The 24,661-nt window shown below is 53.4% G+C and overlaps 1 protein-coding gene across 5 annotated transcripts in view; it reads left to right on the top strand.

Annotated features, from left to right (window-relative positions):
- Mef2b (myocyte enhancer factor 2B) overlaps positions 1-22,873 on the top strand; it is a 30,932-nt gene extending 8,059 nt beyond the window's left edge. For 2 of the 5 annotated variants that reach the window (XM_048795425.1, XM_048795423.1), the window contains exons 4-11: positions 18,110-18,192; positions 18,903-19,106; positions 20,657-20,791; positions 21,254-21,401; positions 21,550-21,683; positions 21,777-21,870; positions 22,015-22,147; positions 22,427-22,873. In XM_048795425.1, coding sequence (XP_048651382.1) covers positions 18,139-18,192; positions 18,903-19,106; positions 20,657-20,791; positions 21,254-21,401; positions 21,550-21,683; positions 21,777-21,870; positions 22,015-22,147; positions 22,427-22,652 — 1,128 coding nt within the window. In that variant the 5' untranslated portion in view covers positions 18,110-18,138 and the 3' untranslated portion in view covers positions 22,653-22,873. Of the gene's footprint in view, positions 1-3,404; positions 3,651-18,109; positions 18,193-18,902; positions 19,107-20,656; positions 20,792-21,253; positions 21,402-21,549; positions 21,684-21,776; positions 21,871-22,014; positions 22,148-22,426 lie in introns of those variants that run through there. The other 3 variants (XM_048795424.1, XM_048795426.1, XM_048795427.1) reach the window with 3 other exon arrangements.
- The last annotated feature ends 1,788 nt before the right edge of the window (positions 22,874-24,661 follow it).

Here is a 24,661-nt window from a genome sequence, read left to right as displayed (position 1 = left end):
ATGGAGTGTTCTAGACTCTCCCAGGGCGCCATGTCACTTACAGCCCCCGACTTCAGCCAGCAGCTAAGAGTTTGCTTCTTTCAAGGGGGTTCTGAGAGCCCATGGGAGTCCTGCTTAATATGCATCTCATTCACACTTCGGCCTCTCCTCTGGGGGCACCCCCGTCCGCCGCCAGGGGGCGCAAAAGACAAAACCTAGGCCACGAGCTTGGCCTCCAAACACATTATCTGCAGCCCTGGCTGGTCTTGGGGACACTGTGACCATTCCCCCTTTTTCATCTTCTATACTCTGGCTCCTGTTTCTCAAGAGAGTAAACTGAGTTTCCAAGGAACTGGATTACCCAGCAGGGCCTCTTCTAGTCCTGCACCATCAAGAACAAGAACAGCCTCTTGTCCCAGGCCCTGCTTGCCCCCAGATGGCTCAGAAATGGATGGGCAGCTGGAAGAGAGGGAAGGAGCCCCCGTGCCATGGGGCATTCAAGCAGAAACCTAGCGGTCACCAGGTTAGAAAAGACCTAGAAGGGATTCCAGGAAGTGAAGTATGGCGCCCTGCCAAGCTCCTTCAGATATGTAGATGGGCTGAAAGGAGACCCAAAGAAGGCAGCACCTGTCCCTAGCTGCTGTGGTCAGGAAGAGAATCAGACTTCTCTTCAGCTGTCTTTTTGGCCTTAGCACCTGGTCCAAGTCCTGGTTTTTACTTCAGACGTGCTCTGCCATAGACCCCTGGGAAGCCCCTTCCTAGCCCTGTTGTCTCCCCCAACATGGCCCCAAGTTTGCTTCCCATCCTCACCCCCACCCCTCAGACCTTCTCTGGGGCTCTGTAGTATTTCAGGAGACCCGTGAAGACCTACCTTCGGGGCTGCCATGCACTGGGCCTGGCCCTGAGGAGCCCGCACACTGAGGGAGACAGAGTTGAACGTGCAGCCCCACCCGCTGTCAGTGCTGGGCTAGGTGAGAGTGTGGGGGTGGAGAACCCCAGACTGAGGAAGCACACGGATGGCTTTTGGAGGAGGGGACTTTGTAGGTGGACCTTGAAATGTTTGGCTCCTCCAGGAGGAGGGGCGGCTATGGTCTACACTTTTTACATGAGCAAAAAAGCTCATAGGGGTGAAGTGACTGATCTGAAGTCACACAGCAGGTACACAGCAAAGCTGAAACAGGGAGGCAGGGTTCTCTAACCCCAGCGCCTTCCCACAATGTCCTTGTCATGGAAAGTCCTTCAAAGTCTTCCTGTGCTGACATTCTGGAAGAGGATCTGGGAAAGCGGGGCATGGCTCTCCATTTCCCCCAGCCTCTTCCTTCACCCAGGCGGCCCCCCTCATCTCCCAGGATCCCCTCCCTGGACCTCCCCGCTGGCCCTTCTCTCCCTTCTCCTCCAACTTCATACTCAGACAACTCAGGGTGTCCGTCATCTAAGAAGGCTGAAGTGGAGACTCAGTGCCTTGCTTGTGGACAGAGTAGTGATGAGAGAAGGGACTGGGCAGGAATAAGGGCAAAGGCAGTAAGGAGGGACCATTGTGGGAGAAATATCGCGAATGATGGGATAAAAAACTGACCAGAATAGGAAGGGGGCGTGGGAGCCCGAATAGTGGAAGGGGGCAAGGTGGGGGAGGAGGGGGCAGGGACAGGGAAGAGAGTCCTAGTACTGGGTAGGGGCAGGGGGCAGGGGCAGGGGCAGGGGCAGGGGCACGGCGCAGGGGAGCAGCTCCAACCAGCTGGCCTCAGCTCCACCACCAGCCCTTTCTACCACGCCCCGGCTGCTCCCAGAGCTGCTCCAGCTGCCACCCTCACGTAACCAGAGCCTGCCTGTTGCATCAGAGGCAGGCGGGCAGCCACGGGTAAACAGAGCATTCCTTGGGGGGCCTGGGGCTCCCCAGCCACCTCCATGCTCCCCAAGCCTTGTTCTGTACCTTGAAGCTGAGGCTGAAGCCCCCAGCCGGACCTGAGCCCTGGTGTATATTCGGGACACCTGAGGGTGTAGTATTGTGTACTGGGTGGGAGCAAGGGACTCACTTATGGTACAGCATGAATCCTAGTTTTTATGTCCAAAGAGAAGTTTGTGACCAGACTAGAGGTCCAAACTTCCCATGTCACAGACAGGTAAACTGAGATGTGAGGAGAGGCACGAGCCACCCAAGTCCCTCTGTTCCCTGCCTCAGTGTTCCCCACACCCGGACATATTCCATATGCTTCCCCCTGAGTCCAGGTGTTCAGCCACATCTCATTGTCTCCTGAGAAGGTGGACACTAGGCAGCCATTGAAATCTGCTCTCCCCTGGTATCTACCCCCAAGTGGATCCCCTCCTCTTCATTTCCAAGCCCCTGCCTGGGTTCTACCCCAACCTGTTCCTACTGCTTCATCTCTCTCCTCTCACCCTGACCCTTGACCCTGTCAAAGAATGTTCTGTGCTCTTCCTCTGCACCTTTGCAAGTGCTGTTTTCTCTTGAAAACTCCTTTGCCCAGTGGCATGCTCCTACTCATACCTGAAAGCCCAGTATAAATACCCCATCTTCTGGAAAGCCATCCTTGACCCCTCTGGCACAGCCCTTGCCCCTAACTCTCATCTGTCCCAGTGTCCCAACTCTTCCTATTGGAAAAGTTGACCCCACAGGGACGGGGAAGTAGGCACTCTGTCTTCCTCAGATTGGGGACTTCCCCAGAATTCTCCTGTCTAGAATTATCTTCATCCCTGACCCTGGACTCCGTAATTCTTTCCACTTCAATTCACTCACAACCCCCCCTCCATTCTCTAGGTCTGGCCCTGTGGTCCTGGGCCCCCAGGGGAAGATTGAGAGGTCTGGGCTAGGGTCCAGTTTTACAAGGCCCACCAGAGCTGACTTTTGAAGTGGAAACAGCAGGCAGAGGGGAGTGGGAAGGACAGGAACATGGATGATGGAAGAAATAGGATATTCTTGGGACTGTGGGAAGAAAGGAGACGTGGGATCATGGGATCAGCAGCAGAGGGTCTGTCACCGTCCTGTGGAGGCACCCAGACTCACAAGTCTGGAGGCAGGAGGCACAACTGGGTTAGGCCACATAGGTGACTCCACAGCCCCTTGATGCAGTTCCTGCATCTGTATGAGAGGGAGTCAGCTGGGTCCCTGGGGCCAACAGGATCCGGGATCCAAGTTATATTTCATCCCTGATGGAACGAGTCCAAGCTTGTCTGAGTTAGGGAAAGGATCCAAATCAAGGTTAAGTTAGGATCAGGGGTCTACAGTAAGGTCAGAGGCACCCAGCAAGGGCCAGGGAGGCCTGGCAGGTCTCGCTAGACCCCTGCGCCATGTGTGTGTGTGTGTGTGTGTGTGTGTGTGTGTGTGTGTGTGTGTTGCTGGGGTGGAACCCAGGGCCATACGCAGGCTAAGCAGTAGTCTGTCACTGAGCTACACTTCCAGTCCTCTCTTTCCCCTCTTAATTTGCCAGCGAATTTAGAGCCTTCCGATTCCCCGCCTTAGAACTCTCTGGGCGGGGCCACGCCCAAATGTCCGCCCACCGCAGCACCACGGTGACGCCCTCTATGCAAATGATTTTTCCCCGCCCAATCGTCTCCCAGGGGCGGGGCCGCCCACTGGGAAGGCACCTGTGGCCGCCGGCGCCTGGATCTGTGTGTGGCAGCAGCGAGTCTGGGAGCCGATTCCTGGGACGGAGCAGGTGGGTGTCGGGTCGCGTCTGATCGGGTCAAGACTCGCGCGCAGTCCTTTGAATGGCTTCTGTGCTCTGGGCTGGGTTTGGAGGTCGGGTGCGCTGCTGTGCCTCCGAAGGTTTGCGTATGTGTGTGTATGTTCAAGGAGTGCACTCAGAGACGGTATGAATCTCTGAGCACGGGTCTGAAGGTTGTTTCTGAGTTGTGTGCCTGAGAGGTTGTGTTTCTGAGAGTTTGTGTGTCCAAGGGGCATGTGTCAGGTTTTGATGTGAGTTGGGGAGATTTGAATTGTGGGCAAACTGTGACAGCCTGAGTCCCTGTTATGTGTCTACGACTCTATATCTGAGATGCACTGTGCCCCTCTCTGGGTGTGCACATTTGGCATCAGCAAGACCCCTTTGCACAACTGTACACTGATGTGCTCTCCTGTGTCACAGTGAGAACATGGGCACAGAGCCCTAGAACGTGGGACCACAGCTGCCTGTGGGCCATCTTCTTCCCTGTGCTTCAAGACAATGGTACAGGAAGAAGAGTCACAGCCTTCTGAGGTTGTCAGCACATGACAAGCTGGTGGCAGCATTACTTCACAGTCATGGTCTCCCCTCACTGCCTCTTTCAGGGTTCAGGGCTGCAGATGTTGGCAACCCAGGTCCCTGGCCACCCCAGGCCCAGCCAGACTGGAGAAGGCAGACATAACTGAGGCCTCATGCCTGGCCTCACAGAGAATCCTCTCTGAGGACAGTCAGGACCTGTGGACCCTGAGCATATGGGGACAAGACTCATGGAGTGAAGGTTGGGTTCAAAAAGTACTTCAACTTTGAAGGACCAGTGTTTGAGGTTTGATTCCAGAGATCAGAGGGCTTCCTGAAATGGCAGCCTTGTTCTCCTGACCCAGGCCTGTCACTTGCTACTTATATGAAGTGTGAAGCCAAATTTGGCCTCCATAGAACAGAATTTGGGGTGGCTTTAGAAATTTCACCTTCAAGAGCTGGAAGCTGGTTTTTTTTTTTGTTGTTGTTTTTTTTTTTTTTTTTTTTTTTTTTTTTTTTTTTTGAGGTAGGGGACTCAAACAGGTAGATATACCCACGCCTTTTGGAGAAAGGATTGGGCTCAGTCTACTCCTTAGCCCTCTGAAAGAACAAAACCAAGGGCGAGGGACCCTGAATTTGGCTTCCCATCTTCAACTAGTGATTTATTTGCTTAAATCATAACCAACCAGTGGACATCTGGAAAATGAAAATTAAGAGAAGAAAAGGAATTAAAATAATTGGAGGCAATGAATATAGACAAGTTGGGGGGAATCAGTCTTCTGGAAGATTTGAAGCATTTATGTACCTGGAGATAGATAGATCCCTTTAGGGGGCTTGGGAGCTCACTCTACCCTAGCCTGTGAATCCTCACAGAGATTCCCATTTCTCTGCCCCACAAAACGACCTCCCTGTGTCTATGTCTGTAAGACCTGTGCAAATGTCCTGATACCCCTGAGGTGTAAGAATGAGTGTCTAGGCACCCCCATGGTGATTCTGGGTTGAACATTCAGTTCTGCTTCCAAGACTGGGCAGGGGCTATGAGTTGGGGTGTGTCAGTTTGGCCCTTGGGCCCAGGCTTGATTGCGGACCTGGGGGCTCTTACCATGTGGGCTCCAGAAAAAATGCTCACCTTTTCTGGCATAAAGAAGGGGCACTGGCTTCGCTTCACTGGGCCATTTGTGGGTCAGGCAGGTCCCGTGTGTAAATGAGGTGGAGTATGGGCCTGCGCCTAGAGTAGGTGCTCAATCATAGGAGGTGCCATCTGATATGTGACCAAGCAGAGGTGCCTAAGAGCGCCATCCTGGCCTATCCTCACTCCATCCTTTGCTAGGATCTGTTCTCCTCCAGGTCCAAGTTCCCAAAGTCAAGGTAGAGGCCTGAGAAGGGAGCAATTGCAGTGGGGTGAAATCAGGAGTCCCCACTGCTGTTGACACAGGCACACCGCATCCACTTCTGTGGTCTGCAGCCTGCCTGGCCCACCATCTGCTGGATGCTATCCTGACCTCCTCCCCATGACAGCCATGAGGTCTTCGGAAAAATCTTGAATCAGACCACAGCCCTCACCTGCTCACACACCTTCCATAACTCCCTATTGCTGCCAGGTGCGGTGGGGCATGCCTGTCATCCCAGTGACTTGGGAGGCTGAGGCAGGAGGATCACAAGTTCAAACCCAGCCTCAGCAACTTAGTAAGGCCTTAAGCAACTCAGCGAAACCCTGTCTCTAAATAAATTATAAAAAAGGGCTGGAGATGTGGCTCCGTGATTAAGTGCCCCTGGGTTCAATTCCTGGTACACCCCCCCCAAAAAAAAGAAAACTCCCTGTTGTTCTGCAGCGCTGTCCATCACCCTGCCCCCCCTTCCCCCCAGCCTCTGTCTCCAGCTGTCTCAGCTTCACCTCACCCCGGACAAACCAACCTCGCCTGCTCCTGAAACCTGCCCAGCACATTCCCACTTTAGGGCCTTTGCAGTGTGATGATTCTATCAGCCAGGCAGGTTGTCCCCACATCCCTACATGGTAAGGCCACTTCTCCTCAGAAAGGCCCTTCTGGACCCTCTGTCCAAAGCAGCTCCCTTCCCTGCCACTTGCCACAGACCCTGCCTTTTGAATTTCTCCTGGGCCAGCCGTCCCCCAGGCACGGTTACATATCTGTCATTGCCTCCCCTACCGTACCAGTTGATGGGGAGCCCAGCTCTGTCTACCCCCTGTTCCTGTGTCCCTGACATTTCTGGGGGTAGACAGTAAGGGACTGGGGATGCCCCAAAGTCACATCCCAGGATTCCAGCTGGCTGCATCTTAGGGCTGCCAGGCTGTGGGCAGGATCCCTTCCGCCTAGCCCAGCACTGACAGATGTGCTAATTTCCCAAGCAGGGAGGCCTGGGCCTCTGGGGATGAATTTCTGGGGCCCCACAGGGAGATCTTTCTCTGGAACAAAGAGAGGGAAATCTTGGGCTGTCCCTGCAGCCGCCACTGAGGCTCAGGGGACATTGCTGGGGGCCTTTGGTGGCTTGGCTGTGGGACAGCAGGGTCAGGCTAAGCGTGGTGTCTCTCCTGGATCCTCAGGAAGGTAAGATGGGATGGGAGGATCCTCAGTTTTCAGTGACCTTGATGAAGGACAGGCCTTCTTGGCAGGTGAGCATGCCTGTGGCAGGCCAGGTTTGTGTTGGGTGACTTCCGGATGTGGTTTCCACTCAAGCTGAGTAGTGGGACCTCCAGAGGGTCAGTTGCTTGGCCTATCTAGTTGGCTGTTGTACTGTGAAAACTTTTCAGAGCAGGGGTCTCAAACTTGTGGCCTACAGGCCATATGGGGCCTTCAGTTTGTTTTGTGGGCCATGAAGTGTTTAAAAGAAAACTGAGCGGTTTGGGAGGCTGAGGCAGGAGGGTCACGAGTTCAGAACCAGCCTCAGAAGTTTATCAAGGCCCTGAGCAACTCAGCGAGACCCTGTCTCTAAATAAAATATAAAAAGGGCTGGGGATGTGGCTCAGTGGTTAAGTGCCCCTTAAGGAAGGTAGGTAGGTAGGAAGGAAGGAAGGAAGGAAGGAAACTGAGGGCTAGGGGTGCAGCTCAGTGGTAGAGCTCTTGCCTAGCTAGGGCAAGGACCTGGGTTCCATCCCCAGCACCACAAAAGCTGAACAAGTTACCAGTGTTTCTTCTGTTTGTTAAACAGTTGTTGCTCATTCATTCCAAGAAGAGTGATGGGGGATCTACAGTGGGCCAGGGATTGGGGAGGCTCCATCCCACCCTCACAGAGTAGGACATGCTATTGTGGCAAGATGCTGGTCAAAGAAAGCACCAAGGAATACAATCAGATGTATAATTCCAGCTACTCGGAAGGATGAGGCAGGAGGATCACAAGTTTGATGCCAGCCTGGGCAACTGAGCCAGACCCTGTCTCAAAATAAAACAAAAAGGGCTGGGCATATTGCATATGCTTGCCTAGCATATTCAAGGCCCTGGATTCCATCCCCAGCACCACGGGGGGTGGGGACGGGAAGTCCTGTAGGGTGAAGTGCTGCAGGTTTAGGTGAATCCCACCTGGGGAAGAGGGTGCTTTTAGGAGGAGGGATTTCTGCAGGTCATGTCGGCTGTGCCTGGATAGGGCTGAAAATGGTGTTAAGAGACCTGGGCAAAGGGAAAGTGATGGGAATGTGGCAGATCTGTTTGGGGCCGGTGTGTCATGTGCCCCAAAAGGGGCAGAAGGTCAGCTGAGGTTGGGGAAGAGGTGGATGGGTGCTTGGGAAGTGTGCAGGGGCCTAGTGTACACATGGGGAAACCAAGGCTCCAAAAGAATAAAAAAAAATGAGCATATGGTAAAATCAGGATTGGAACCTTGGGCTAGGGTTGTGTTCTGCATGCAAGAGATCCTGGGTTTGGTCCCCAGCACAGGGCTAGAGCCATAGCTCAGTGGTAGAGTGCTTGCCTAGCCTGCACACGATCCTGGGTTCCATTCCCACCACCACAGATAGATAGATAGATAGATAGATAACTAAATAAATAAATCCTCTACACAGAAGGGGAAAAAAAAGAGTTTGAAAGCTGTACTGACTGGCCCCACAGCCCCAGCTGTGACTTCTCAGTGCATGGCCACACTGGGCTCCTGGGGCACAGTGTAAGTCCTGCTTACTGCGGGTTCCTGCCCCTCCAGCAGGAGTGGTCCAGGGAAGGGGTCTTGGGTGTCCCCAACTGGGTCTCAGTTTTCCTATGAGTACACCTGTGCTCCAGGGTCCCATGGCCTTCTCTAGCTTGAACGTTCTTGGATTTTGGGGTTCATAACCCCTACCCTCAGACCTCAGCCCCCTGCTTAAAGAAGAGGTGGGAAAGCCCACCTGTGTCCACGTCCTAGGGGACCAGCATGGATTTTAGGGGTCTGTGTTTGGGAGAGTCTGAATATATCTTGGCATCTGCATGTTGTTGGGGGATCTGTATGAGTCAGGTGTCTACATGCATTTAGGGAGCTCTTTATGTCTGGGGGTCTGTTGTATTTGGGGGATTGACTTGTTGGGGGTCCTATGTATGTCTGGGGTCTGCATGTACAAAGGGATCTGATTATGTTTTGGGGATTTATGTTTGGATAACTATGTGGGTTGTTTGGGGGGGCGATCTGTGTGTAGTGTGAGCTGTGTTTTGAGGATTTTTTTTTTTTTGGTAATGGGGATTTAACCCAGAGCCATTCTACCACTGAGCTACACCCCAGCCCTTTTAAATTCTGGGGTTTTTTTTGGGGGGGGGGTCCTAGGGACAGGGTCTACAGACAGGGTCTCACTGAGTTGCTTAGCACCTCACTTTTGCTGAGGCTGGTTTTGAACTTGCCATCCTCCTGCCTCAGCCTCCGAAGCCCAGTGCACCACTGAGCCTGGCCTTTAATTTTTATTCTGAGACAGAATCTTGTTAAGTTTCCCAGGCTGGCAACTTACAATCAGATTTGCGATCCTCCTGCCCTAGCCTCCCAAGTCTCTCTTGAGTGGGTAAGATTAAAGGTGAGAGTAACCACCCCTGGCTTGAGGTCTTCTGTAGGCAGAGATCCTTATGTGTTTGGGAATAAAAGTGTTTGGTGGATCCATCGTTTAGAGCCTCTGTATATTCTGAGGGGCTCTGCGTGTTTGGGGTCTCATTTTGTCTGGGAATCTCCCCCCATTCTGTCCAGACTGAGGGATAATCTTAATCTCTCTTCCCTCAACCCCACCGCCTAGAATTGCTTGAGGGCTTCACTCTTCTCTGGACCCTGGAGGGCTGAGGAAGAGGAACCCAAAGCCTCCTGGAAAAAGTCACACCCAGAGACCTCAAGATAGCCCAGACTCTCCCCATCTTCTGGGGGAGGAAACTGAGGCTGCAGGGGAAGCGCTGGTTGAGCCCACACTCTCCCCAAGGGCACCTGCGGGGGGCCAGAAGGACCCAGTGGGCTGATCCAGGCCCCCCGGGTCACCCCGGCGCTCCCCAACGCACCTGGGCATCATGTCCCCAGGTTCCCAGGGGAGAAGGCGGGTCCAAGGCTCTGGCTGGGGAGGGAGGGTCGCCGCCAGCAGCTGGGGTCGGAGCTGCTCTGGCCCCCAAGAGAGGGGAGGGGGGGGTCCTGGCTTTCCAAGGGGCTCTTCCTGTCACCCGTAATGAGGTACTTGGGGAGCAGGTGATGAAACCGCTGCTGGGGTTGCGTGAGGCGGGGCCTCCGGCCTGATTAGTCGCGGCGGCCGGAGCAGCGCCCCCTCCCCGCTCCGCAGCGTCCCGCGGGCCCGCGCCTCCCTCCGCCACCCACCTGCCTCTCACTTCTCCTTTCCCGGCCTGGGTCCCCCGCCGATCTGCGGTCTCCTCGCGGGCTCAAGGGTCTGGCAGACTGACTCTGCCATTCGTCCCCCCATTAAATGCCCACTGGGAGCCGAGAAGGGGAACTCGTTCCTGATCTGTGCTCTCAAACCCTCGCTGCAAAGCCTCTGAGGTCACGATCCTGTGACCCATTTTATGGGGGAGGAAGTGGGGGAGTGATGCAGCGAAGGCTGTCACCGTGGCCTTGCGAGACAGCACGCTGACTCAGCGTCCCAAGTTCCAAAACTGGCTTCTGGGAAGGAAGGAGACAAGGTCAAGAGACCCGTCCCTCCGCCCCACCTCCTCCCAGCTGATGGGAGAAGGATTCGCAGGCTCATTTACAGGTGAGAATCCCGAGCCCTCCTGCGAGGAGAGGCCGAAGGTGAAGGGTCAGTGGCAGGGTGGGATTCCTTCCAGTGCCCTTCAGTCTCCATCACCTGGGATCAACCTAGAAAGGTGACAGTCTATGACCTGAAGAAGCTCAGGGTGTTTGTGGATTGATTTAGTAACCACAGTCACTACCACAGAGAATTTATGATGTTCAGGTGTTCCTGAGGTCCTCCTTCATCTCCCACCCCCACCCGCAACAGTGCTCAGGCCTGGACCCTGACTCTTCTCTCCCACCACGGGCATGTGCTTCCAGCTCTTTTCCTTTGCTCAACAAACCATTAGTCCATCATTGCCCTCTTACCGACCCTACTTCTGTCCAGACTGGTGTTTCCCACCAGGACTTCTGCCCAGCCTCTCCCTGTCACCTCACTCCTGCCTGGACAAACACTGGTCCCTATGGTAGCCATGAGCGGGAGCAGTGGGCTTTAAATGTGTGTGTGTATGTGTGTGTATGTGTGTGTGTGTGTGTGTGTGTTTTACCTGGGCTTCAAGCATGGTAGGCAGGTGCTGTACAACTGAACTACGTCCCCAACTCTAAAAAAAAATAATAATAATAATAATAATTTTTGGTTAAGATAAATCACACTAAGCAAAATGTACATATTCACTGAAGTAAAGCTCAAAATATTTGCAAGACCGGACACTTCATACTAAGACCTCAGATCAGGAAGCAGCACATTCCTAGCCCCCAGGATTTCCACTTTGGGCCTCTGCCCTAGGTAGCCACTGTGCTGATATCATCACCAGAGATGAATTTGGACTGTTTAGGAACTTGGTGTAAATGGCATCTCAGCACACATCCCCTCCGTATTGTCAGCAGAGTCGGTTCGGATTCACCATGTAGTTTCATGAAGCTAGAGCGTGCGCTTTTTCTATCTACAATGTCACGGTCCATTGTAGACTCTACCAGAAAATATTTACTGATTCTCCTGTTGAGGGCATGTGGGTCATTTCCAGTTTGGGGCTGTGATGCATAAAATTGCTGATTCTTGTCCTATGTCCTCTGGTACAATATGGACCCACTTCTCTTGGGTGAATACTGAGGAGAGTGTCATCACAGAGGCATCTGTTCAGATTAAATATACGCCTGACAGGTTTCCAAGTAGTTTTACCTCTTTCTACTCCCAGTGAACGAGAGCCAGAGGAACTTCTTTTCCCCCTTGAAGGAACTTTTTAAAACCATACAAAGCATTGAGGCATAGCTCTGTGGGAGAGCATGTGTTTAGTATGAGGTCCTGGGTTCCACCCCACAACTAAAAAAAAAAAAAGAAAAACACAAAATTCCCCTTCTCCCAAACTCTATGGCTCTCCATTGCCCTCAGAGTAAAGCCCCCTCTCCTCCCGGTGGCCCACTGGCCCTATGTGTTGTGACCACTGCAAATCTTGTCACTACCACCTCCCTCCATTCTTCCTATCTCTCACATCACCTTCTTTGATTTACTCATTATCACCTCCAGGTCTTTTTCTTTGCAGTTTATTTTGCGGGACTTTATTTTGCGGGATCTTTCCCCAGATCCCATGATTGTTTACCCCATTCTTGGTTGTCTCTTTCTCATGCTTGTGTCTCAGTTCAGGTGGTGACTTCTGCTGCCCCTGGCAAATGTAACCCCTATCATGGTCAATACTTTTCTTTTTAGACTTACTCAGGTTTAAACATAAAGTAATTTCTTAGTTTCGTAAAACTACTTGAACAGCTCCCATCTATTTCAAAAGTCTTAATTAGTTTAAATAACACTGGGCTCATCTGTGCATTGAGGTTCAATGAAAAGAATTGTAAAACCATCCGAGCCTGGTGCTTTTTTTTTTTTTTTTTTAAGATGGAGTTTCTCAGCGGGCGAGGTGGCTCACGCCTGTAATCCCAGAAGCTTGGGAGGCTGAGGCAGGAGGATCATGAGTTCAAAGCCAGCCTCAGTAACCCAGTGAGGCACTAAGCAACTCAGTGAGACCATGTCTGTAAATTCTGTAAATAAAATACAAAATAGGGCTGGGGATGTGGCTCAGTGGTTGAGTGCCCCTGAGTTTAATCCCTGGTACCAAAGAGAGCGAGAGAGAACGAGAGAGTGAGAGAGAGCAAGAGAGCGAGAGAGCGAGACAGAGAGAGAGAGAGAGAGAGAGAGAGAGAGAGAGATTGATTCTCCATATTATCCAGGCTGTCCTCAAACTCCTGGGCTCAATCCATCCTTCCTCTTCAGCCTCAGGAATAGTTGAGACTGCAGGCATGTGCCACTATACCTGGCTGATTTTTTTTTTTTTTTTTGGCGGCACTGGGGATTAAACTCAGGGCTTTGCACACAGCTGATGCTTTTTTTAAATGAGGGGTCTCAAGTCACTTTTTGTATCTTCCATGATTGTTGTTCTACTTCTTTTAAGAAAGGGTCGGCCTAGGGCCGGGGCTGGGGCTCAGTGGTAGAGCGCTCGCCTTGCACATGTGAGGCACCACATAAAAATAAATAAGTAAAATAGAAGTATTAGTTGTGTTCAACTAAACTACAACTAAAAACAATAAAAAAAAAGAAAGGGTCAGCCTAGCTCGTGGTTAGCACAGAGTGATACTCAGTGCCAAGTATGGGGGTTCAAAGAAAGGGGTGGCTTCCCTGTTCATCTGCTCAGGCCCCTGTCTAGCCTCTGCCTCAGGCACAGTTACCTGCTTCCTCCCCTGAGATGCCCCTGTATTCTGTCCTTTCTTCCCTACTTGATCCCCAGGTCAATGGCTTCACTCCCTGCCCCTGTGCCAGGCAGAAGCCCCCAGCTCTCCGCCTTCTGGCTGGACGAGAGGGGGAGGGTGTGCATGTGCAGAAGAGGCCTCCCCAACCTCAGCTTCCCCCCTCGTGCCCGGCACACTCAGCATGTGCCACCACCTCCCCCCAGAAGTTCCGATCACACCAACATCTGGAGAATGGGCCACCAGGGTCTGTCTGCGGCTCAGGGTGGGGATTTGCATGTGAGTACAAATATATATGCACACCCTAGGCCCTCCGCCTCCGCGTTCCTCTGCTGGCCCTTCACACCTGGGCCCTAGACAGGTCCATGCTGAGTGACTGGATTTGCATGCGCGTGTATTTCTGGGCAGGGTATCAGCTGGGGGACTCTAAGAGGAAGTTGTTGAGGGAAACTGGGTATGTGTAGGGGGTGAACAGTCATGTTTCTCTTGACCTGCTCCAACCACCAAATCTTTTTATTTTTTCTTTTAAAGCATTCTTTTTTTCAAACCTTTATTTCTTTATTTTTATGTGATGCTGAGGATCAAACCCAGTGCCTCACACATGCTAAGTGCTCTACCACTGAGCCACATCCCCAGCCCCTCACGAAATCTTCTTGATCACTCATGGGCCTGATCCAGAGGGGTTGCTGCTCTGGGAGAGATAAAGCTGGATAGGCATACCCCAGCACAACGGGGTCAGAACTGGAGGGGAAGGATGTGCACTGTGGAAGTCCAGAATGGCAAAGAAGTCTTCCCGGAGAAATGGGTTTTTGGGGGGCTGGGTTTTGAAGTGTGAATAGGAGTTGCAAAGGTGAAGAAGAGACAAAAGAGCCTTTTAAGCAGAGATACTTATTGAAGGGAGAGTGGGATGGGCAGGAGCTGATTTGGGCAGGGGCCTTGAATATCAGGCTGAATGCTGAACTTGCTCATGAGGACAGTGTGGACTTACGGAGCTGTGAGCATGATCGGAGCTGTTTTGTGTAGATCCCTCAGGGACCAAAGTGAGTTGGCTCTTGTGTGATTGGGGGGGGGGAGTACCAGGATCAATGGGTGCCAGGAGAATTAAACTCATGCATGAGCCCAGTACACCTGTCAGGCCTGGCTCTGGAGAAGGCAGAAAACCCAACAGACCCTGGAGTACAATGACTTAAGGCACAAAGCATTGAAGGAGTCCCACCCCCAGACAGGTGCACCTCTGTCCTCCCCTCCACCCTCAAATCATCTCCATCCCTGCCCCCAGCAGTTCTGATCCCCATGACAGCCACGAGCTGAGTCTTAAAATGATAAATCAAGCCAGGTACGGTGGCATGTGCCTGTAGTCCCAGTTTCTTAGGAGACTGAGGCAGGAGGATCACCTTGAGCCCAAGAGTTTGAAGGCAGGCTGAACAACATAATGAGACCTTCTTTCAAAAACTAAAAGAAAATATCTGAGCTCAGTGATATGTGCCTGGAGTCCCAATGACCCGGGAGCTTAAAGCAGGGGGATTTCAAGTTCCAGACCAGCTTCAGCAACTTAGCAAGATCCTATCTCAAAAATTAAAAAAAAAAAAATTTAAAAAGGCCTGGGGATTAAGCTCAGTGATAAAGTGCCCCTGAGTTCAATCCCAGTACCAACAAATAAATAAATAAATAAAAAAGCAAGGCCTATCCTGTCTCTGTACAAAGTCTCTCTCGTAGTTCTCAATGGCTCCTAGACCAGAACCCACTGTCCTGATCTAGGAGACCCATAGTGGCCCAGCCCTGGAGGTCCCCTGTGCCTCCCTCCAGCCTCGGGCTGTGTCTCATTCCTCTTTAGACCCTGCACCTGCTGTCCTTTCTGCCTGGATCTCACTTCCTGTCTTTGCTCTAGGGTCTCTGTTCACAGAGACTCCCCAACTTTCTGGCTTTGAGGGCTCCTTTGTCACTGAACTTCACCCTAACCATGGTGTCTGTGTCTTAATGACAAACTGAGAAGGATTTGGAATCCGGTCTTTCAGGCTTAAGTGGCTCAGGTCCAAGCCCCAGTCTGGCCCCTGCTCTCATGGGACCCCGGGTGTAGGGGGCATTTCCGGAGTCATCTTGGCACTGGAACCTCTGGGCCAGTGCCCCCCTTCAGCCTCCAGGGACCTTCTAGGGTTGGGGCAACACATCCCAGCCGTGGGAACGCGCCTGATTCCGGCCGGGGATTAAAATTAGCCTTGGTGGTTAAATTTAGCAAGTAAAGCTGGAGCTGGGGGGGCCCAGCTGCCAGCCCCAGCTCTACACAGAGGTAATGGCCCAGAGACCTGGCTCAGAGGGCAGAGGATGCTGTGTTCCTGGGGTCACTCAGGGGGCCACACATCCAGCTGAAGTGTCTTACCCTTATGGCCGCTGGATACCCAGGCCAGACTGTGGCCATTCCCAAAGGATCTGAAAAATTCTTTCCTTCCTTCTTTCTTTCCTTCTTTCCTTCTTTCCTTCTTTCTTTCTTTCTTTCCCTCCCTCTCTCTCTCTCTCTCTCTCTCTCTCTTTCTTTCTTTCAAGATGGGGTCTCACTATCTCACTGTGTTGCCCAGGCTGGTCTTGAACTGGGCTCCAGTGATCCTCCTGCTTCAGCCTTCCAACTACCTAAGACTTCCTGGCTTTGGGGGCTCCTTTGTCATTGAACTTCACCCTAGCCATGGTGTCTGTGTCTTAATGATAAACTGAGAAGGATTTGGAGTCAGGTCTGCACTGGGCCAGAGTCTGATTTTGCTGAGGAAGGGGAACTAGCGATGGAACCAGGACCTTATGCATGCTGGGTAAACACTCTTCCACTGAGCTACATCCCCAGCTTAGGATCTGAATTTTGTGGGGGAGGTGGAGGAAACACTAGGGATTGAACTCGGGGGTGCTCTACCATGGAGCTACATCCCCAGCCCTTTTAATCATTTTAAATTTTGGGTCATGTTGCTGAGGCTGGCCCTCCTCCTAATTTAGCCTCCCAAGTTGCTGGAATTACAGGTGTGCATCACTGTGTCTGGTTGGGATCTGAATTTCTTAAGAGCTCCTCACCAGGCCTAGTGGTGGGCACTCAGCATCTTATGCCCGCCCCAGGGGACTGATACTGGCTCCATTCACAGAATAGTCTGAGACCTAGGGAGAGGCCTCCCATACTGAGGGCCCCACCAAGTGTCTGAGGCTGGCTGAGAGCTATGTGCAGGCCTGCGTGACCCTGGGGAGACCACTTGCCTAAAGCCTCCTGTCACAGACACCTGTAACATGGGAGAGGCTGGGAAGTAGAGCAGGGCCACATCGTTAGCAGAAGGGGCTGTCCCCTTGGGAACTTGGGGGCTTAGGGCGGTTGTCTGTCCAGCAGAGCGCGTGACTAATTATGTGTGGGCAACGTGATTCCTTTGTTCTACCAAGTTCTACATGAGGGTCGCTGGGGCAGGCAGACCCCCTCACACTGTGTCCTTGTGGCCCAGCACCTGTGCCTTTCAGGCCAAGAGCTCCGTGAGGGAGATCCAGGCTTCTGCTACATTTCTAAGTAGACAGACCCCAGGCCAAGGTCACAGTCTGAAGACTCCAGGCCAGAAGCAGGGGTGCTTTTTCACTGAGTTACATCCCCAATCCTTTTCAATTTTTATTTTTGAGACAGGGTCTTGCCAAGGTGCTGAGGCTGGCCTCAAACTTGTGAGCCTCCCAAGTAGCCTGAATGAGAGGCATGTGCCACTGCACCTGGCTGTGTTATTCTTTTTTATTTTTTCCACTGAGCTCTAGCCGTTTTATAATATTTTAAGACAGGGTCTCACTAAGTTGCTGAGGGCCTGGCTAAGTTGCTAAGGCTGGCCTTGAACTTGTGATTCTCCTGTCTCAGCCTCCCAAGTCACTGGAGTTACAGGTATGTGCCACCAGCTCTGTTATTCTCAGAAAATTTTCATGCATGAGGTGCTAGGTTACTCCCCAGCACACACACACACACACACACACACACACACGAGCACACACACATTTTCCTTTAAAAAGAACTAATCATGGAGCTGTGGTTGTGGCTCAGTGGGACAGCGCTTGCTTAGCCTGTGTGAGGCACTGGGTTCCATTATCAGCACCACATATAAATAAATGAACAAAATAAAGGCCCACCAACGTCTAAAAAAAATTTTTTTAAAAAAGAATGAATCAAAGGCGAGTGCCTCAGCAATGGCGAGGTACTAAGCAACTCAGTGAAACCCCGTCTCTAAACAAAATATAAAATAGGGCTGGGATGTGGCTCAGTGGTCAAGTGCCCCTGAGTTCAATCTTTGGTACCAAAAAAATAAATCAATAAAATAAAAAAGGCTGGGAATGTAGCTCAGTGGTAGAGCACTTGCCTAGCATGAGCAAAGCCCTGGGTTCCATACCCAGCACCTTAAAAAAAAAGTAAACAAATAATATATAAATGAATATGTTTTCTTGTAAATACAGCTCTGGCTCTTGCATGTGGGCCTGCCATTGTGAGATTGAATATGAGGCTGTCCACTGTATGGCCCAAGCCCCTCTGGGTGTGCACGAGGTCCTATAGTTCTGCTTTCTCAGTTTCAGCAGCTTGAGTCTAGATTCTATGGTCGTTTGCTAAGTGCTGCTGGGTGCTGGCATTGGATGTCCCTCCAGCCTGGCCGGCAGGACCTTTTGGCTATTGCTATTATTCATAATAACAGCTTGTATGCAGCACCTGCTCTGTGCCAGGCACATCTTACCACCTCACATGGCTTAACTCATATTATCTCTCAGCAACACCCAGCAACCCACATCACTGCACAATGCATGGCTGGGGAGACTGAGGCCCAGGGAGGTCAGGTTCATCAGTGTGTCATTTTTAACCTCAGTATTGGAACCTCTGTACTTGCTTTTCCACCCTTGGTCGGTCTTCTCCTCATGGGTTTGAATGTGTTTATTGAGCATCTGCTACATTCTGGGGCTGCTCCCAGGCAGAGGGGATGCAGCCTGCCTTAATTTTCCTCCTCATCTTTCCCTTAGCACCTGGCAGGGTCAGGCAGAGGACAGGAGGGAGGCTGGGCTTCCCCTCCCCATTTTCCATCCACCCACTCTGTCCTCTCCCCCTTTTCCCCCAGATCAAGTTCACTCTGCTCAGCCTGGGGCCATGGGGAGGAAAAAAATTCAGATCTCGCGCATTTTGGACCAGAGGAATCGGCAGGTAAGTTTACTGGCTTGGAGTCGTGGCTGAGGGAAAGGCGTTCCTGGAAAGGGGCACACAATCTGGAAAAGGCCTGGCGATTTGGGAGAACTGCAAGGGGGTGAGGAGGCCTCAGGAGCCTTGAGTCACCCTCAGGAGTTTGAGATGGAGTATTTGCTCACTTTTATGACCGTGTCTTTGTTTGTTCTCCCTGGAGCCCGGTCATACAGGGGATGGAGCTGGGCACAGACACACCAACTCAGATGGCAGCTGGGAGAAAAAGTGTGGGCTCTGTTTGGGAGGCCAAGGAAAGCTTACCAAAGAGGAGGGGCTATTTGGGTTGAATTTCGAAGCACCAGTAGGAGTTTGCTGACTGAGAAATCAGAGGGAGCAGCTCAACCAGAAGGAGCACCCGGTGCCAGGCCTGGGGCGCACACCTGCACGCCCAGCCACTTGGGAGGCTGAGGCAGGAGGATGGCAAGTTCAATGTGAGCTTGGAAAAAAACTTCGCAAGACTCTGTCTCAAAATGAAATAGAAAGGGCTGGAGATGTGGCTCAGTAATAAACAGCCCTGGCTTCAATCCCAGGGGCGGCGGGTGGGGAAAACCCACGGAAAAGCATGGACTCTCCAAGCATCGTCAAGGACCCATCAGGTCCCTGCCCTCCCTCCGCACTGCTCCACATCCTGATCCTTTCCCACTCTCCCCTGCTCCGGTGGGTCCTGGGTCCAGGTGACTTTCACCAAGCGCAAGTTTGGGCTGATGAAGAAGGCCTATGAGCTGAGCGTGCTCTGTGACTGCGAGATCGCCCTCATCATCTTCAACAGCGCCAACCGCCTCTTCCAGTACGCCAGCACCGACATGGACCGCGTGCTGCTGAAGTACACAGAGTACAGCGAGCCCCACGAGAGCCGCACCAACACCGACATCCTCGAGGTACCTCGGGGCCCTCTACCCTGGCCCCAACAAACCCAGCACACTCTGCCCAGGGACTCTGGGTTTGCACAAAAGACAAGATTGCAATCTGGCCTTGTGGCTGATAAAACCAGCTACGGGGTAATGAAGGACGCCTCCTAGGGGTAGCTGCCTGGACAGCAGAAAGAAAGAGCACTCTGGGCATGGTGGCGCACGCCTGTGATTCCAGCTACTTGGAGGCTGAGGTGGGAGGATCATGAGATTAAGGCCAGTCTCAGCAACCTGGTGCACGCCTGTAATCCCAGGGGCTCGGGAGGCTGAGACAGGAGGATTGCGAGTTCAAAGCCAGCCTCAGCGATGGCGAGGCCCTAAGCAACTCAGTGAAACCCCGTCTCTAAATAAAATGCAAAATGGGGCTGGGGATGCGGCTCAGTGGTCAAGTGCCCCTGAGTTCATCCCCGGTACCGAAAAATAAATGAATAAAATAAAAAGGGCTGGGAATGTAGCTCAGTGGTAGAGTGCTTGTCTAGCATGCATGAGGTCCTGGGTTCAAACCTCAGCACCACACACAATGAGAGAGAGAGAGAGAGAGAGAGAGAGAGAGAGAGAGAGAGAGGGCACTGAGAAGCAAACTTGCTTTGCATAGTTTGATCTGCAGTTTTGATCTGAGCTGCTGTGTGCTCAGGAGAAAGAGACCACAGCAGCTTTTCCAGGAGTTGGCTCTGACCCCACACCTACCAGCCAGGGTAGGCAAGGGGAGCTAAAGCCCCAGGGCTGGAGGGAGCAGCAGGCTGCCCTGCACCTGGGAGTCCCCAGTGTTCCAGGAAGGGGCAAAGCTGGCAAAAAAGAAGCAGGACCAAGAGTGTGTAGTTCTTTGGCCCCGGGGGAGACCAGCTCAGTTAAGCCCATAGTGTCCTCAGAGTTCAATTCCTCACATGTACTAAACCCCACTGCACGTGGAAACAGAATGGAAGTAGCCATGGGGAGTTCAGGACTAAATCAGGAAGCACCAGCAAGCCTGGGTGATCTTGGCTCTGCTGTGTGATCTAGGTGGGTCCTTGACCTCTCTGGGTCCTTCCTGAAACAAACACAGTTGGAACTTGTTGGGGACCGCAAATCAAGTCAAGATGGCGCCTGGCAGTTTGCCAGGAGGAGTGGTTTGTAAGGCAACGCCACCGAGCCATTAAGATGGTGAGGATTCCTTATTGGCTGACTGCTGTATCTAGATGATGCTAATTGAGTCAAGCTGTGTGTAATCAGTTAGGTATATATACCTCTGCTGCTCCGCAATAAAGTGGCTCCCACTACCTTGGGTGCCCGCTAAGTTCCCGCTTCAACCTTCAAGTTGCTTGTCACCTCCCGGTTATTTTGCCCAGCCAGACTGCGGTAGGAAGTTACTAAATGGTGACTCCCTGGGGTTTTAATCAATGGGGTTGGGCTGGAGTGGGCCATATGGGCGTTCTTTCTACCCTCAGAGCTGAGTGGGGAAGGCCTGTCCTCTCTCCATAGAACTATTTTTTCTTCCTTGGGTAGGAGGTAAAGGTCCATCCCATTGTCTCCTGTCCCCATAGACATTGAAGCGGAGGGGTGTGGGCCTTGATGGGCCAGAGCTGGAGACAGAAGAGGGGCCTGAGGGACCAGGAGAAAAGCTGCGGCGGCTGGCAGGTGATGGAGGTGACCCAGCCTTGCCCCGGCCCCGGCTCTATGTAAGTAGCCCCCTGCCCCACTGGACATGGGCCCTTCCCCACCCAGGCTCAAGCCGTTGAGGCTGAGATAGAGAAAGGGACCTCGGGCCAGGGAACCTAAAGTTTGGAGCCAGGTCTCTGCCTGGGAAGGGGAGACTTCCTCAAAGAAGGAGCACTGTAGCTGGGGCTTTGAAGGATGAGCAAGAGTTCAAAAGGCCAACAGTTCCTTTCTTCTTCATTTCTTTGATTCATTACATACCCTCTCTGTGCCAACTCAAGGCTGAGTGAGGGGCCTCAGCTCTGCACCTAGTGGTTGAAGAGAAACTAAGCCAGATGCAGGCTCCTCCCCTGTGGGTTTAGGCCAGGGGAGGGCAGGTGGGGGGATTGAGGAGGGAGCCAGAAGGGGAGGCTTCCTGAAGGTGGAGTGGCCTTGGCACCCACATCCACGCCCTCCTTCCACCCATCCCATATCTCTGCCCACAGCCAGCAGCACCGACTATGCCCGGCCCGGACATGGTGTATGGGGCCCTGCCCCCACCAGGCTGTGATCCCACTGGGCTTGGGGAAGCCCTACCTGCCCAGAGCCGCCCGTCTCCCTTCCGACCAGCAGCCCCCAAAGCTGGGCCCCCAGGTGAGCATGGGACTTAGGCCCGGAGGGGGGAGTTCCAGGAGGTTGGGGGGCTGGATCTTGGCTCTGGCTGAGTGTGTCACCTCTAAGCCTCAGACTTAGCTGATGGCATGGCCCACCCACCCTCTCTCTGGGGGGTCCTCCTTCCCAGGTCTGGCACACCCTCTCTTCTCACCAAGCCACCTCACTAGCAAGACACCACCTCCACTGTACCTGGCAGCAGATGGGCGGAGGCCAGACCTGCCTGGTGGCCTGGCTGGGTCCCGAGGGGGTCTTAGCACCTCGGTGAGTGAGGGAAGGAAGACAGGGGGTGGATGAGGGCGGGCAGGGTGGCCTGTGTGTGGGCCTCAGTGTCCCCTTCACCTTCTCTCCCCACAGAGAAGCCTCTATGGTAGTCTACAGAGCCCCAGCACCACCTCGGCCCCAGGACCCCCTCTGAGCAGCTTCCCTTTTCTCCCTGCAGGCCCCCCAGGTACATCCCCCCACTCCTTGTCTGGGAAATGTCCACACACCTACCGGCTGTGGGTTCCCCCAGGGGCAACCCACCCAAACAGAAAACTGGCCTGTGGGGTCAGCCTGGCTTGGGCAAGGAGCTCAGAGAGGTCTCCTCTCTCAGGCTACCCCTCCTGCCCACCAGAATATAGCTTGGGAGACCCCCCGCCGCCCCCTGGCTTGCTGCAGCCCCCGACCCTGACTCCTTGGCAGTCCTCAAGAGGGGATGGGCCCCCAGCCGCCCCCGCCCAGTCCAAGTAAGTACCCCGATCTCTCCTCCAGATTCCGGTTTCCTGGTGGGGCCCTTCCAGGTCCTCCAAAGCCTCTAGACACTGCTGACCCCTGGTGGCTATCCCTTGCACTGCGTCCAGTTCACGGCCGGTGGGCGGCTGTTTCGGAGGTCCCAAGAGGGATGGCCACCCGCTTCTTTCCCAGGGTCCTCCTGCCCATCCTTGGCCCAAGCCATGCCACCTCCCTGGCTCCCCTTCCTTCCTCGATGAATTCCAGGCTTCCCTTTTCTCTCTCCCTTCCTGCAGCGGGGGCCGCAGCCTGGGCGAGGAGGGTCCTCCCACCCGCGGCGCCTCTCCTCCAGTCCCCGCAGTCAGCATCAAGTCCGAGCGCCTCTCGCCGGCCCCCGGGGGCCCGGGCGACTTTCCCAAGACCTTCCCCTACCCTCTGCTCCTCGCTCGGCCCCTGGCAGAGCCCCTGCGGCCCGGGCCTTCCCTGCGACGGCTGTCTTCCGCGGACAGCTGGCCCCGGTAATGGACCGGAGGGTGGCAATGCCCAGTTCCCTCGCCCAGCAGGACGAGGGCACGTGGAGACCAAGTCTCCCTTCCGGCCTCCACAGATAAAATCCAACAATCACTGGCGGCCTCCGTCGTCGGGGCGTGGAGAGGGACGCCTGGATTCAGATTCATGCCGAGGATCTCCTCCTGGCCCCTTCCTGTTTGTGATCCACCAATAAAACTCACGTGGTGTCCGTAGAGGAGACTGTTCTGTTTCCACTCAGAATCCCACCCCTCCCCAGCCACCGGGGCCTTTCCTACCCCCTCCCCAGGGGTCCCATTCTTGCCTTATCGTGGGTTGGGGTGTCTCCTGCAGGAGACGGAGAATGGTGTACCCTCAAGGAAAAGTGGGGGCAGAGCTGGGGACAAGAACACAAGGGAGCCCTGCAGGGGTCGCCACCATCAGGTGCCCAGATTCCCAGGCTGAGCTCTTTACCCTCAGCTTCTCCACAGTCATAGGTCAAGGGCTGCTTCTGGGATGTTGGGTTATGGGCTCAGAGAGAAGCTCCAGACAGGGTCGCAATAATCGACAGCAAGAAGACATTGAGAATCATGAGTATCTGCCTACTGGTGCACTGAGAGTGTCCTGCTGCCTCCTTAAACTTAAATGAGACAGTGCAGTGGCACACGGTTGTAATGTCAGCAGCTTGGGAGGCTGGAGTAGGAGGATTGCAAGTTCAAAGCCAGCCTCAGCAATTTAGCAAGGCTCTAAATAAAATACAAAAAAGGGCTGGGATGTGGCTCAGTGGTTAAGTGCCCCCGGTTCAATCTGCCATACCAAAGCAAACAAATGACAACAACAAAACAAAACTTTGTTTAAATGATACTTTCAGTTCCAACATGAGGACCATGTTGGTCCTTCCTCTTGGACCACTTCTCTCTCACCAACCCCAACTCCAACTCTAATTACAACTCATCTCACTCTTCAAGGCCCAGCTCCATGTCCCCTCCTCCAGGAAGCCTTCCATCCCAAGGGAAAAAAGCGTTGTGGAGTGGCCATCACAGATTTGGATAGCAAGATGGAAAACAATGTTGGCTTGGTTGCTGATAAGATCCAACCCCTTCCTATCACTCTGCCAAGATCCAAAGCTGATTAGGCAGCTCACCCAGGATGAGCCCGACAGCTTGACCCTTTCAGCAGCACCCGTGAATCCCATGGCCTTGATTCCACCACCTGCACACAGAGACCTGCATGGGAGAGACAGAGGGAAAGAATTTGCATAATAGGCCTCAAACTTAGTCAAAGCGCCCTAGAAGTCAGCACTGGACTTCCTGGGTCCCCAGCCAAGATTTTGAGCCTGGCTCATTGGGGGTGAGGAAACAGGCAAAATAACCTGGCAAGGCCTTTTCTGTGAGGTGAGGGCAGGTACGTTAAGGGGATGTGTGTAGAGGGCTGTCCACCTGCTAGACCCCCGAGAGGTCTGGTCCTGTGGGATCATCCCAGTCCCAGCTGTCTGCTGCTCCATCAGGGGGCTTTGAGGCTCATTTCCAGGGAAGGGACATGGCATAGTCAAACTGAGTGAAAGCCCCTCTCCCCCAGGGATCCGGGAGAAGATGAGTGCGGACGGCCACGGGTAGGAGCAGCAGAAGGTGGAGACGGTGTCCATCTGCACTCTCTGGGTGTGTTTGGAGAGGGATGCCCCAGGACTTGGGGGTAGGGGTGAAGGGAAGAGAGTTCCATGGGCAACAGGAAGTGTGGCCTGGGTGGAGGGGCTTGCAGATGGAGAGTATGAGGCTGCCTCAGGCCTTGTAGTGTCCCCCACTTCAGATTCAGGTCCTAAAGCCTCCCCACCTGGTCTCTTCTGTCTCCCCACCCCCAGAGGAGGGCTGACTGTCCCTGTTCCACTGACCAGTGGATTCCAGAGGTCTGGCAGAGCACACAGCACTCTGTTCCCCAGCAGCCCTATCACCAAGTTCATCTTGTCACTGCATGGGTGCAAACAGTCCTCCTGGGTTACCTACCATTCTGGGAGATCCCCCTTCCCC

This window comes from Marmota marmota, unplaced genomic scaffold (genome assembly GCF_001458135.2).
Source record: "Marmota marmota marmota unplaced genomic scaffold, marMar, whole genome shotgun sequence".
Taxonomy (NCBI): Eukaryota; Metazoa; Chordata; class Mammalia; order Rodentia; family Sciuridae; genus Marmota; species Marmota marmota.
The sequence above is the reverse complement of the archived record's forward strand: the minus strand, read 5'-3'. Positions and strand labels throughout refer to the sequence as shown.